General features: G+C 39.8%; 1 protein-coding gene across 1 annotated transcript in view; it reads left to right on the top strand.

Moving 5' to 3' along the window:
• The window catches only part of LOC126209838 (dopamine D2-like receptor), a 243,849-nt gene that overhangs the window by 213,488 nt on the left and 16,154 nt on the right, over positions 1–14,207 (top strand). The window contains exons 6-7 of the mRNA XM_049938968.1: positions 1,016–1,064; positions 1,113–1,256. Coding sequence (XP_049794925.1) covers positions 1,016–1,064; positions 1,113–1,256 — 193 coding nt within the window. The remainder of the gene's footprint in view (positions 1–1,015; positions 1,065–1,112; positions 1,257–14,207) is intronic.

Here is a 14,207-nt window from a genome sequence, read left to right on the forward strand (position 1 = left end):
CTCAACTTCAGCGTGCAGGTTCGGTGGGCAACGAACTTTGTCGGTCTCGCAGCTAGCGCCTCACGATCCGACAGCGTGTGCACGCAGCCAGCGGTCCCGGCCTAGCCACACGTTGTGGAGACTCCCTCGCTGCTCCATCACAACCGACTGACCACCATACACACCACCATCGCCCGGAAATACTAGCGGTCACACGAAAGATAGTACGACAGTACTAGTATCGATAAGCGCTGCTGCTGCCACTCAAGGAGGCAAGCCAGCGACTTCGTTATACGCCAGTAAGTGAGGAAGAAACATGACGGCACTCGGTGTGACAAAATGCCAAAGAACAAACGGCATGAACGCGAACTGCACAGGGGCGAGCTTCACTTAAGGTAGTCACTGTTTGCATCGATTCATTGCAGGAAACACAGCACGTCTGGGTCTGTCACCTGGCAGCAACACCGGCAGGAGTTGCACTTTACATGCTTGGAAATGCAGCCAGTTGTGTAAAATCCTCGCCACAGTGCTCTGACGTATGCCTGTTTCTCTGGAAAAACGCGTCGATATCCGCGGACTGCTTTGAAGTTCTGTGCACAAGATACGAGCAGCGTCGTTATTAGAAGGATATTGCTTGTTGCCCTGTCACAAAAACCCCCAGTGTCTTCAAAATTTTCAGACCATCCTATGATGCACTTCACATCATAAGAAACCAGGTACTGTCAGAACGCCTTTTAGAGTGTATCTGTATAAGCTTCATGAGTTAAGGTACCCCCCCCCCCCCCGTAACAAACTTCACGCCGTATCTATCACTGTCCCTCAGAAATAAATTTTCGGGATCAGGGAAGAATATTATGTGTACTCTGTATTTTATCTGGACTGATTTTAGGTGGACATAGTTACTTAACACCAATGGAAATCCTCTAAAACCCTAGCCAGTAGAGGCCAACAGCTTTTCACCTTGCTGCCGTATCAGAGATTCTCTAAAATGGATAGGGGACGGATGAAGGAATGGAATCACCTGTCTTCGGTTCAGGGCGGCGGGAGTGCTGAGCAACACTGCCGCGGGAGGCGGCAGCAACAACGTGGGGCGCCCCGGGGGCGGAGGCGTTGGGGCGGAAGCGGTGGATGCGGCGGCGGTGGTCGTGCCGGAGGCGAACGGCAACAACGACTCTGGCTACGCTGCCTCCACCCTCGACGAGGCGACCACCACCACGACCACGACCACGTCTGGCGCCGCCTCCTCTCACGTCCACGAGTCGAGTCCAAGACCCAAGGTGAGTCCCCCACTTCTCTAGTCAACTAAACCAGCTTGTGGTCACAGCCCACTGACAGTCTGTGAGAAAATCAATTTGGTCTCTTCATCTTTATTTTTTTTAATCACTGAGTCAGACATTGGATTACTGACAGGCTATTAGGTCAATGAGAGGCTGTCCTCTATTCGTCTTTTAATATGCTGCCTGTCAAAAAAAAAAAAAAAAAAAAAAAAAGGGAAGTACCCAGAACACACGGTTGGATGTCAATACTACACGTATGTGAACATCATTATCATGTTGTTACAGTTTCAGATCTCTGTGACAGATTGCGTTAGTGTTCCTACTCTCGTCACGATGCTTTGTAGGATATACAAGGGACGTGAACAGCGTCGCATGTTGGGTGATGCCGTGCACCTGACAGAGTCTGAAATGAGCCTTATTCTCGGTCTCCATTTGGCGACCTAACTGAATCGTGTGATATCCATATTTGAGAAATCAGATGTTGAAAGGTGGCTACACTGAGCCACAGCGACAGAGATCGCTAGAGAGCATTGTTCCGCCGCCTCCACAGGAGTCATTATTGAGATGTGCTAGAAGGCAGTGCTTGTCGAGGACTCGTAGTAGTCAGTTCGTGTTGAGATGTGCTAGTAGGGTGTGCTTTCTGAGATGTGATACTGAAAGGTTCTTGTTGAGATGTGGTAATAGCGAGTCGGTGTGGAGATATATTGTAATGATTAGAGTGATTTTGGTCAATATATGAAGGTAACGAAACTTGATTTATTTTTCATTATTTCCATGTTAAATAATGCGTCATTACAGGTTCAGTCAACAAAGCATCTGGCTTGTGTTATTGTATTAGAGTGTAATTCTGGTTTTCTTGAGTAATTATGGTATTTTTATTTTCTTTAATTAATTCAGTATGAATGATATTTAAAATTTCTTGTGTTATTGAAGAAGAACCGTGCCAGATGCGTACGTTGAGTCATACTTCCACACACAGAACAGTTATACTTGTGCTTTGGTTTCGTAGGTTTTATAGTTGCTGGGGACTTAATTAATTAATTAATTGTGTTAATGAAAATTTCCATTTCATTCTTTGTTGTTGTTCTAAGCAGTCAGATTGCGTAATAATAACAGTCAGGGCCAACCGTTACGAGACTTCGTAATCGGACAGACAGCTACTAAACCGAAAAACTAAAAATATTTGCATTTCATATAATTAAGCCACCATGCACGTGGCGACCGCTGCTTCGGATCGTCCCTTGGAATCTTCTGATTGTAAAAATAGTAGACAGTAGTATTGTTGTAGTAATTTATAGTTTGGTAATTGTAGTCTATTTTGCATGTGTAGATTTGGTAATTGTCATTCTTCTAATGGTATTTTTTTTCTCTGAATTTGATTTGTTGTCTTGTATACGCGTTGACGATTTAGCGCAATTATTTCAATTGTTCGTTAATCGTGTTTGAGGGAAACATTTCGAGTGAATGGTATTGTTGATTATAAAGAGTCATTGTGTGTAATTTTCGTACTGTGACGAGTTTTGTATGTTTTGTAAATGATTACGCGATCGATGAAAAAGGCAAAAATGATGGATAGTCAGAATGACGAAATTGTTGACATGGCGAACTCGCCAACACAGGACAACAGTACGATAAATAATGAAGTTGAAAACAATTTCATAAGCAGGGAAAATAGTCCAGAACCCTTTCAAAATTTTTCTCAATCAGAAAATTCACAGAATACGAGTTTAACGATAGAAGATTCTGGAATAGTATCGAATTCAGATAGCTTTACAGCTATGATGAAGGAAACTGGTTTCGCGGGAAATGTTAGGAGCGAAAGGAATTTCGAACAAGTTAATATGGAGCAGTTGATGAGTGTAATATTAAATTTTCGATCTGAATTTAAAACTGAGATGGGAACAATGGGAACACGGTTAGACTCACAGGGATCACAAATAGGAACAATTAAAACTGAGATAGGAACAATTAGAACTGAGATGGGAACAATGGAAACACGGTTAGATTCACGAATAGGGACTTGTTTCAAAAACATGAAAGATGAATTAAAGAAAGAAATCAGAGAAGAAGTACAACCGATTTTGAATGCTCACAATAATAGATTAATTGCAGTAGAGATTAGACAAAGGGAACAGGATAGAGAACAGGAAGAAAGAGATCGCGTGATAGTACAAAAATTTTCAGAATTAAATTTACAACGTGCACACGACAAGGAAGAAATATTTGAGAGAGTCGAGGAATCCGTACCAAATGACAGAATAAATAATCTAACACAACAATATGAACAGTTAACTACCAAATGTGTCAACACTGAAACCCGAGTCGCGACACTTACGGAAGACGTAAATAAACAGAAAGAAAAAATAGGTGACTTATCGGAAAGAGTTGAGGAGATTTCAGATAAATTGACAAGACTTAGTTTAAATGGGGATAGAGATTCAGATGATACAGCTCCATTACCATTTGCAGAAACCGAAGAGTACCAGAACATAAATAAGCATGTTGAAAATCAGGGAAAATTTAATGAACGCGTTAAAAGGGAAGTTGAGGCATTACGAAAGCAAGTCAAACAAATTGAAGGCGAAATCGTAGGAAAAGACAGCAGAAGAAATTTAGAATCACAGATAGCAGAGGGGTTTGAAGAAAGTAATTTATTTCATTTACGGGACACAACAAGAGAGCGCCAGGCGCGCGAACTTGACAATAATCGACATTCAAACTGGGACAGACGCGGTAGGTCTTTGTCGCCACGAGGCGAAAACTTTGACTATAAACACTTTTTGACTGTTCGGAAATTTAAGATCTTCCGCAATTCTAAAAATGACATACATCCATGTGCATGGTTAGATCAATTTATGTATGCACTCCCACCAAATTGGCCACTAAGTCACAAACTGGAATTTATGTGTGGATATTTAGAAAACGAACCGGCGACGCGGATGCGTGCACTCATTAGAGATTGTAATAATCTGAATGATTTTTATCATGCATTTCTATCGGCATATTGGTCCGAAAACACGCAAGACAGAGTCAAACACAGTCTTATTATGCAGCGTAATTTCAAACAGTCTGAATTCCGCACGCCAGCAGAATATTTTGAAGACATGATTCGAAAGAATCAGTTCCTTTCCAACCCTTACAGTCCGACTGAATTAATTCGCATTTGTTTAACTAAGCTGCCACAATCCATAAGACAAATTGCTTTAGCCGGAAGATGTAAAGACGACATTGAGACTTTCAAGACTTTGTTACAAGAACTTGAGTATGACAACGACGACGGGACTTCTTGTAACTTTTTCAGTAACAGTAATTACGATAGATTTTCAGAGAAAAGGGATAGTGATCGGAACGGGCGTTGTATGGGTAATTTTGAGAATGACAGACGTAACAGACAGGACAATAGATACCAGCCTTATGACAATAACAGACGTTATAACAGACGTTCTAACAGAAATTACACAGACAATTATAATAACGGTAATTCCTACCGGAATGATCAACCATACGGAAACAGTAATCGGTATCATCAAGATAGAAATTATTCATACAATAACAGAAATTCTTACTACAGAAATAACCAGGGTAGTAGATACAACAATAATTTCAGAAGTGACAGTCGAAATTACACAAGAAGTAGTTATGCAGACAGACAGGAAAACAGAAATTTTAATAACAGACACAACCAAGAATTTGCATCTAACAGACAGGAAGGACCTAATTGGCATCCTCCACGTGACAGAACTTCAGAGAGACAAGTGCAATTAGTAGAAATTGATCCGCGAAATGACGCGAATAATCAAAGACGTGACGCAAACAATCGACAATGACTAGCAGCTTCGGCTTCTGGCAGCAATATAGACGGTTCAGAAAGTAATGACACTTCGACTTTACACTACGTACGACTGGAAGACATGAGAGACATTTTGTTAGACGAAAAGGAAACTAATGTAGACGCATTTTTACATCCTGTTATTGAAGTATGTGTGGGTAAGAATAAGTTCACTGCAGTTTTAGATTCTGGGAGCCCATTGAACGTCATTAGTGAATCAGTTTTTCGTATATGTGAAAGAACTATTGCCTGTCCCGTGTTACCTATTTCTAAAACTACAATTCGAGGAGCGATTTCTGGAAAAGGTGTGGAAGTTAAACAACAGACCAACCTAAATTTCATTTGTCAAGGATACGAATTTTCTGCTAATTTTATTATTGTTCCATTACTCAGTACACAGATTATTTTAGGTATGGAGTTTCTTAACGCACATAAGGCAATTTTGAACTTTAAAGAAGGAAGTGTGAATTTGACTGTTGCCGGAATGCTGAAATGTTTGAAATTTTTCGAGTGTTTAGCAAGATCTGGATCAGATACAAAATGTTTAAGGTTTCTTACTTCTGATGCTTTTGTTGAGCATTATGACGACAATGTGTTTATTCATGACAATGACAATAGATACAGAGACGCGATGGATGATGTAATTAATAGCGAAGAATTAATTAATGAAAAGGTTAAGAAAGCTGAAGTGCCAGATGACGTTGCAAGAGAAGAGCTGCACCATATTTTGACTTCACATGCTACAGTGTTTAGTCATCACACAGGAACTATACAAGGCTTACAATATTTATTTAAAGTAAAAGAACACACACCATTTCGCGGGAAAACGTACGCTATTCCTTTGGCTTACAGAGACAAGGTTAAGAATGAACTTCAATACATGTTAGATCAGGGCATTATTGAGCCAGCAGTCAGCCCTTATACCAGCCCATTACACGTTGTTCTTAAAAAGGATGGGTCAATTCGTTTGGTTCTGGATTCCAGACAGATAAATAATATTATTATTCCTGAAACTGACCGTCCACAAAATTTAGATGAACTTCTTCAACATTTCCATGGAATTAAAGTTTTATCCACGATTGATATGCGCGCAAGTTTTTGGCAAATAGAACTCCACCCTGATTGTAGAAAATATACTGCCTTTTTAGCCTTTGGTAACTGTTACCAGTTTCGGAAATTACCGTTTGGACTTACTGTATCTTCAGCAGCATTCATTCGTAGCTTAAATGAAATTTTACCTGTTTATCTTCGTGACAATATTACTTCTTATGTTGACGACATTCTTATTGCTAAACGTTCTTGGAGTGAGCATAACAAAATTTTGGATTCATTATTACGTATTTTTGCACGAGTTGGCATGACAGTGAACTTGGAAAAATCTGAATTTGGTCGTTCTCAGGTGAAATTTCTCGGTCACATTATTTCTACAGAAGGTATTCTCCCTGATCCAGAGAAACTAGACGCTATTCATAATTATGCTGTTCCTACCACAAAACGTGATGTTCGTAGTTTCCTTGGTGTCTGTAATTTTCTTAGACTCTTTGTTAGATTGGACAATTTGGCCACACCTCGTTTATGTGAATTATCTGGAAAAAATTCTAATTGGTGTTGGGATGAGGAAGCTCAGTCAGAATTTGAACAACTTCGTGATGCTTTAGTTGCTGCCCCACTTCTTTCACATCCGGATTTATCTAAAGATTTTTGTTTGGCGACGGACTCATCATACAAAGGCCTAGGTGCACATTTATTTCAAGAGATAGAAGAAAACGGCGTTGTAGTACAGAAAACTGTTGCCTTTGGAAGCCGTGTTCTCTCTAAATCAGAGAAGAATTATTCGATTACGGAACTTGAAGCTTTGGCTGTTGTATGGGCCTTCACAAAATTTCGCACATTTTTGTTTGGCAGACATACTAAGGTTTACACCGATCATCGAGCTCTGGAATTTCTTATGTCGACAAAATTAACTCATGGCAGATTGTCACGATGGGCGTTGTACCTACAGGAATTTGATTTTAGTATTGTTTACATACAGGGATCTTCAAATATTGTTGCTGATGCTTTATCACGTGCACGTATGGGTTTGAAACAAAGTGCCGAAGAGGACGGCAAAGAAAACCATTATTGTTTGATGTACATTCAAGGTGTTGCGTTTGAGAACTTTATTTCGTCTTCGCTCCAGGACATCGCTAAGGAGCAAAATAAGGATCCAATCTGGAAGGACATTAAGGAGAAAAGGAGGAGAAAGGAAAGCGTAGCGATCAGACAGTATTATTTAGTTCGCAATGATATTCTTTTCAAACGAAAATCGGTCGACAACTCTGTTTGGTTAGTTTGTATTCCTGATGAGTGGGTCAATAAATTGATTTGGTACACACATTTCAGTTATGCGCACTTTGGTCCCAGAAAATGCTTTCATAAATTACGAGAAAATTGCTACTTCAGTAATATGGAAAAACGTATTCGATCTGTTCTTGCCAAATGCAAATTATGTCAAAAGGCTAAGCCGCCAACAGTTTCTCACAGAGCACCGTTGTTTCCTATCATTCCAGCGAAATTAAAGGAGATGGCTGCAGTCGATTTGTTCGGTCCAGTGGTTCGTTCTACTAATGGTTTCGCGTACATTTTCGTAGCAGTGGAATTGACATCAAAATATGTGTGTTTTACACCTTTACGCAAAGCAACAGCTCGTTCAGTATCTAACGCTTTCATCAAACATTTTCTTAAAGAAGTGGGTCATGTTGATAAGGTTATATCAGATAATGGATCACAGTTTCGCTCTAAAATTTGGCTTCGTACTCTACGGCGTCGTAAGATTAAACCAATTTTTATTTCACTTTTTCACCCTCAATCTAATGCTTCAGAGAGATGGATGAAGGAAATCAATAAATTGTGCCGTCTTTATTGTCATCAGAATCACAGAACTTGGGATCAGTATCTTCATATTTTTCAAAACATTCTGAATGAACTTCCTAATGACTCAACTTCTTTACCGCCTATATTGATATTAAAAAATAAAGCACCGATAAATCGCATTTCTGAAATCGTTTCTTTTCCGCCTTCACGGAAACTGCGGCATTCTGAAGTTGTCAACCTGGCTCTACAAAATATTGCATCTGCGGCTGCTAGAAGAGAGAAATCAGCGAAACGTCCTGGTCGTTTAAAAATTTTGTCAGTTGGTCAGAAGGTGTTAATTAAGTCTCATCGTTTGTCTCACAAAGGAAAGGGCTTGTGTCGCAAATTTTTTCTGCTTTATAACGGTCCATATAGGGTTCGCAAAATCATTCATGATAACACTGTTGAAGTAGAAACTCTTAAAACTCGGCGCTCTAAGGGAATACATCACATATCTAACGTAAAAATTTTTGTGGAATGACATACTTGTGAGAAACCAACAGTTTACGTAAACATGGAGAGAGTACAAGGATACCGCGCTGTGTTTGGCGGCGGCACATACTCAAAGCAACAGTCAGTCTGCGCGCCGCACAAGGCAGTCGTTGACCACAAACAATTACCTTCCTACGTCACGCGCCTACAGCTGATCGAGCGCTCAGTGCGAATGCACTGACAGACGTAAACAAATACACAGTCTAATTTCTCCGACTAAATTCTGTATAAAGCTATAAGGACTTCATAAATTATGTTATTAACGTTCAGTATTTTTCAGGATACGGTTGTCTAAAGTATTTAAGACCTTCAGGTAAATTCGGTGCGTGTCCGACGTTAAGACGACTTGCTATCGAGAAAATTTCAGGAAGAATGGAATTTCGAAAAAAAAAAAAAAAAGTAATAAATTAAAAAGGGTAACTATTAATTGAGTTTATTTTTCAGGTAACATAATTCCACTTAGGTACGTACTTTAGACGTAATTTGCTGCTTGCGATTACGTGACTCATACTTTGTGCTAATTTCATGTTCTATGAATTTACTTGTGAAGCGACGTGCTTGCGCACATTAACTGATTTTGACAATGATTGACTAATGAACAGGGTTGTTATTTGTATATATTATGCATCGCTTGGCTGCTATGCTTTTTCACTGCTGATATATTTTTTTATTATGTGCCTGCTGTGCTTATTTATTTAAATTATAATTGTCACCTGATTAATTGTGCTAATGTGGTTGGATATGTAAGTTATACTTTATGATTTATCTGCTTGCGCCTTCATGGGTACTTATTAAGATTACATATGAGCATTTATTTGCTTATGTCGATGTGATGCTAATGACCTGTTTATCTTGTAAGGCATGTTTGCTGCTGTGCGTATGGATTGCATATTTACACATTTCTGTTTTGTTGTCATAACTACTCTTCAATTTAGAATATAGCAATGCTGATGTACAGTGTACGAACATAGAGTTTAGGTTACACTGTGGTATTAATTATAGATTGTTCGCTTGGCAGAGCCTCGTTATAGGGATTGTGCTGCATCCACTTGTTGACATTCTGTTCTCTACTGGTATATTTACTCGCTATTGCATGTTTTGCTTACGCTCAGTGCCTTATATTTTTAAGATAAGAAAATGAATTGCTATAATCCGACGAACGACATTAGTACAAAAAACTTCATGGAAGTCACATGAGTTGGACGTTTTATGGAATCTGTATAAATTTATGCTAATAGGAAGGAAGCTAACGACATGACATACCAAAACTAGGTTTAGACCATTGACAGTATTACACTGCATTTTCGTGAGCAATTGAAATAGGAAGTGACACTTGACACAAAAAATACTCCACGTTTGCTTCTGCTATGATTCTTGAAGTGGTGTACACACTGTGAAATATTATGATCATTCACACTCCGTAATCGTACTTAATTACTGAGAGTTAATCGAACTGAAGTCTGTTAGAGGTCATGTATGCATTTCTTTTATTTAATGATGGACAAGGAACCAAAATGTATCTTATAATTTATAATGAGTAGAAAATTTGGGTCAGATGGATTACACAGAGGTTGTGTGTGGACACTGTGTCTTCGGATTGTATGGGATGATGAATTGAAGTTGCACTAGGATTTTGTCTGTACTTGTTCGAGGAGACTGACTAGAAGAAAGAGTTGTTATGGAAGCGAAATGATATTGGTGCTGAGGTTTATATGTATCGACGTATTATTGAGGTATTGAGATTAGGTGAAGTAGATGATTATTGGAGTTTTCGTGGACAAAAGGTAAGGTAAATGATATTGATGATCGACGTATTGAAAAGGTATTAGTGAAGTATTGAGATGTTGTGATGCTAATGATTATTGGAGTTTTGGTGGATAAGAGGTAAAGTAAATGAGGAGCATATTGTTTTTGTTGGTTTATATGGAACAAGGAGGATGAAGATGGCAGACTAGAACACTAAAGTAGAAAGAAGATTGTCTACACACACACTTTGTTAAATCAATAAGCAGTATACACTTTTTTTTTAAGAGAGGAAGTATTTGCATATCTTGGCTCACTGACAGTTGTTCAGCAACAGTACAATTTGATCTGGCTTGGCAAACATTGGTCTTGACATGATGACTATGACGTTGACCAACTATTATTGACTGTTATACATTGCTGCCACTACTACTTGGTACACATGATGAACATCAAATCTTGGACAGAGTTACATTTACACAGTTAACACTATTCAATTACACAGTAGCACTAATGTGGATGAAAGATGAGTGAGTGTGTTTTCCTTTTATAATCCCAGATAAGTGATCCCAACCTATCTTCTAAATATTATTTCACTTGTTTGTTGTGGCTTGCACTGACACCCATAAATATTATAGGTTAACTGTTATTGTGTACTGTAATAGTTAATGTGACAATTACCTGATATCATTTGTGTGTTTATTATGATTTGTATGTTTAGTGTAAGAGCATTGATAATAATTTGTTAAAGAAATTGTATGTGCATTCAAACTATTGTTCATGACTGAACTGTCTCAGTAGTTATGTTGAATAGTATGGACGGTTACTTGCACTTTTTCTACATGATTGGTGCCACAAGGACATGTTTAATTTCTGCTGATGAACTGTGTGATCAGTGATTGTAAAAAATTATGGACTGTTACTTGTACCTTTTCTACATGATTTGTGCCACAAGGACTTGTTTAATTTCTGCTGATGAACTGTGTAATCAGTGATTGTAAAAAAAAAAAAAAAATTATGGACTGTTACTTGTGCCTTTTCTACAATATTGGTGCCACTAGGACATGTTTAATTTCTGCTTATAAACTCTGATGAACAGTGTGATCAGTGACAGTGTATTTTATGGAACTGCTTCTACTGAAATGGTGTTACTTGTTGATGTCTGCACCTGCTCAACATTGCTGGGTGCCACTGATGGACTGTTTCTACTGAAAAGATGTCACCTGTTGCTGTGTGTACCTGATCAACATTGCTGGTGCCACTAATGGACTGATTCTACTGAAATGGTGTTACTTGTTGGTGTCTGCACCTGCTCAACATTACTGGGTGCCACTGATGGACTGTTTCTACTGAAATGAAGTCACCTGTTGCTGTGTGCACCTGATCAACATTGCTGGTGCCACTAATGGACTGCTTCTACTGAAATGGTGTTACTTGTTGGTGTCTGCACCTACTCAACATTGCTGGGTGCCACTGATGGACTGCTTCTACTGAAAAGATGTCACCTGTTGATGTCTGCACCTGCTCAACATTGCTGGGTGCCACTGATGGATTACTTCTACTGAAATGAAGTCACCTGTCGCTGTGTGCACCTGATCAACATTGCTGGGTACCACTGATGGACTGCTTCTACTAAGATGATGTCACTTGTTGGTGTCAGCACCTGTTGACCATTGCTGGGTGCTACTGCTGGAACTGTCAACTGCTTATTCTTGAGCTATGGAAACCGTTTATGTGAATATTTGTATAAACTGATTTTTTGTGTATTACTGTTTGTGAAAAGTTATGAGACTCTTACCTGCACATATTCGTCATTGCTGACGCTATTGATTGAACTGTTTAACCACATAATACTTGTGTAAACTGTTATGTAAAGTCACATGTATGAAAGAATTTGTATTGCTTACTGTATTTTATATATTAGGTTATTGAAAGGTCAGTGCAAAGCCAAAATTTTATCTAGTTATATGATATTTACGTATTAATATTATTTTTTATTTTTGTCTGTATTTTTTTGACGAATTTGGTGGTATTTTCACCACCAATGCTGGCAAAAATACCATCAAATTCTAGCCGTGGAGGAAGGGCATATGAAAGGTGGCTACACTGAGCCACAGCGACAGAGATCGCTAGAGAGCATTGTTCCGCCGCCTCCACGGGAGTCATTATTGAGATGTGCTAGAAGGCAGTGCTTGTCGAGGACTCGTAGTAGTCAGTTCGTGTTGAGATGTGCTAGTAGGGTGTGCTTTCTGAGATGTGATACTGAAAGGTTCTTGTTGAGATGTGGTAATAGCGAGTCGGTGTGGAGATATATTGTAATGATTAGAGTGATTTTGGTCAATATATGAAGGTAACGAAACTTGATTTATTTTTCATTATTTCCATGTTAAATAATGCGTCATTACAGGTTCAGTCAACAAAGCATCTGGCTTGTGTTATTGTATTAGAGTGTAATTCTGGTTTTCTTGAGTAATTATGGTATTTTTATTTTCTTTAATTAATTCAGTATGAATGATATTTAAAATTTCTTGTGTTATTGAAGAAGAACCGTGCCAGATGCGTACGTTGAGTCATACTTCCACACACAGAACAGTTATACTTGTGCTTTGGTTTCGTAGGTTTTATAGTTGCTGGGGACTTAATTAATTAATTAATTGTGTTAATGAAAATTTCCATTTCATTCTTTGTTGTTGTTCTAAGCAGTCAGATTGCGTAATAATAACAGTCAGGGCCAACCGTTACGAGACTTCGTAATCGGACAGACAGCTACTAAACCGAAAAACTAAAAATATTTGCATTTCATATAATTAAGCCCCCATGCAATGTGACTGTCGATGCTGGACTGTATAGCAACCTGAGGGCAGGCATTCTCGTCATCAAGATTCTAGTCTACCACGTCTGACCACCACACGTGAGGATCACCGTATTGTGCACGAAGCAGATTGTAGCTCATCCCCTTTTGCCCCTACCATCGGAGATCAAGCAGTGGGCTCTCTTCAACATTCTGCATCAGCCTGCACCCTTGGTTGTCCCTAGCAGCGGGTGGACTGAAACTTACACTCACATGCATAAACTCCGTCCGAACAGGCCTTGCCAGGCCCAGTGGTACCGACCGGCCGCCGTGTCATCCTCAGCCCACAGGCGTCACTCGATGCGGATATGAAGGGGCATGTGCTCTACATCTACATCTACATCTACATTTATACTCCGCAAGCCACCTGTGTGGCGCAGGGCTCTTTACGTGCCACTGTCATTACCTCCCTTTACTGTTCTAGTCGCGCATGGTTCGCGGGAAGAACGACTGTCGGAAAGCCTCCGTGTGCGCTCGAATCCCTCTAATTTTACATTCGTGATCTTCAAAAAATGTGTGTGAAATCTTATGGGACTTAACTGCTAAGGTCATCAGTCCCTAAGCTTACACACTAGTTAACCGAAATTATCCTAAGGACAAACACACACACCCATGCCCGAGGGAGGACTCGAACCTCCGCCGGGATCAGCCGCACAGTCCCTGACTGCAGCGCCTTAGACCGCTCGGCTAATCCCGCGCGGCACATTCGTGATCTCCTCGGGAGGTATAAGTAGGGGGAAGCAATATATTCGTACCTCATCCAGAAACGCACCCTCTCGAAACCTGGCGAGCAGGCTACACCGCGATGCAGAGCGCCTCTCTTGCAGAGTCTGCCACTTGAGTTTGCTAAACATCTCCGTAACGCTATCACGCTTACCAAATAACCCTGTGACGAAACGCACCGCTCTTCTTTGGATCTTCTCTATCTCCTCTGTCAACCCGATCTAGTACGGATCCCACACTGATGAGCACTATTCAAGTATAGGTCGAACGAGTGTTTTGTAAGCCACGTCCTTTGTCGATGGACTACATTTTCTAAGGACTCTCCCAATGAATCTCAACCTGGCACCTGCCTTACCAACAATTAATTTTACACGATCATTCCACTTGAAATCGTTCCGTACGCATACTCCCAGATATTTTA

The sequence above is a fragment of the Schistocerca nitens genome, chromosome 10, assembly GCF_023898315.1.
Source record: "Schistocerca nitens isolate TAMUIC-IGC-003100 chromosome 10, iqSchNite1.1, whole genome shotgun sequence".
Taxonomy (NCBI): Eukaryota; Metazoa; Arthropoda; class Insecta; order Orthoptera; family Acrididae; genus Schistocerca; species Schistocerca nitens.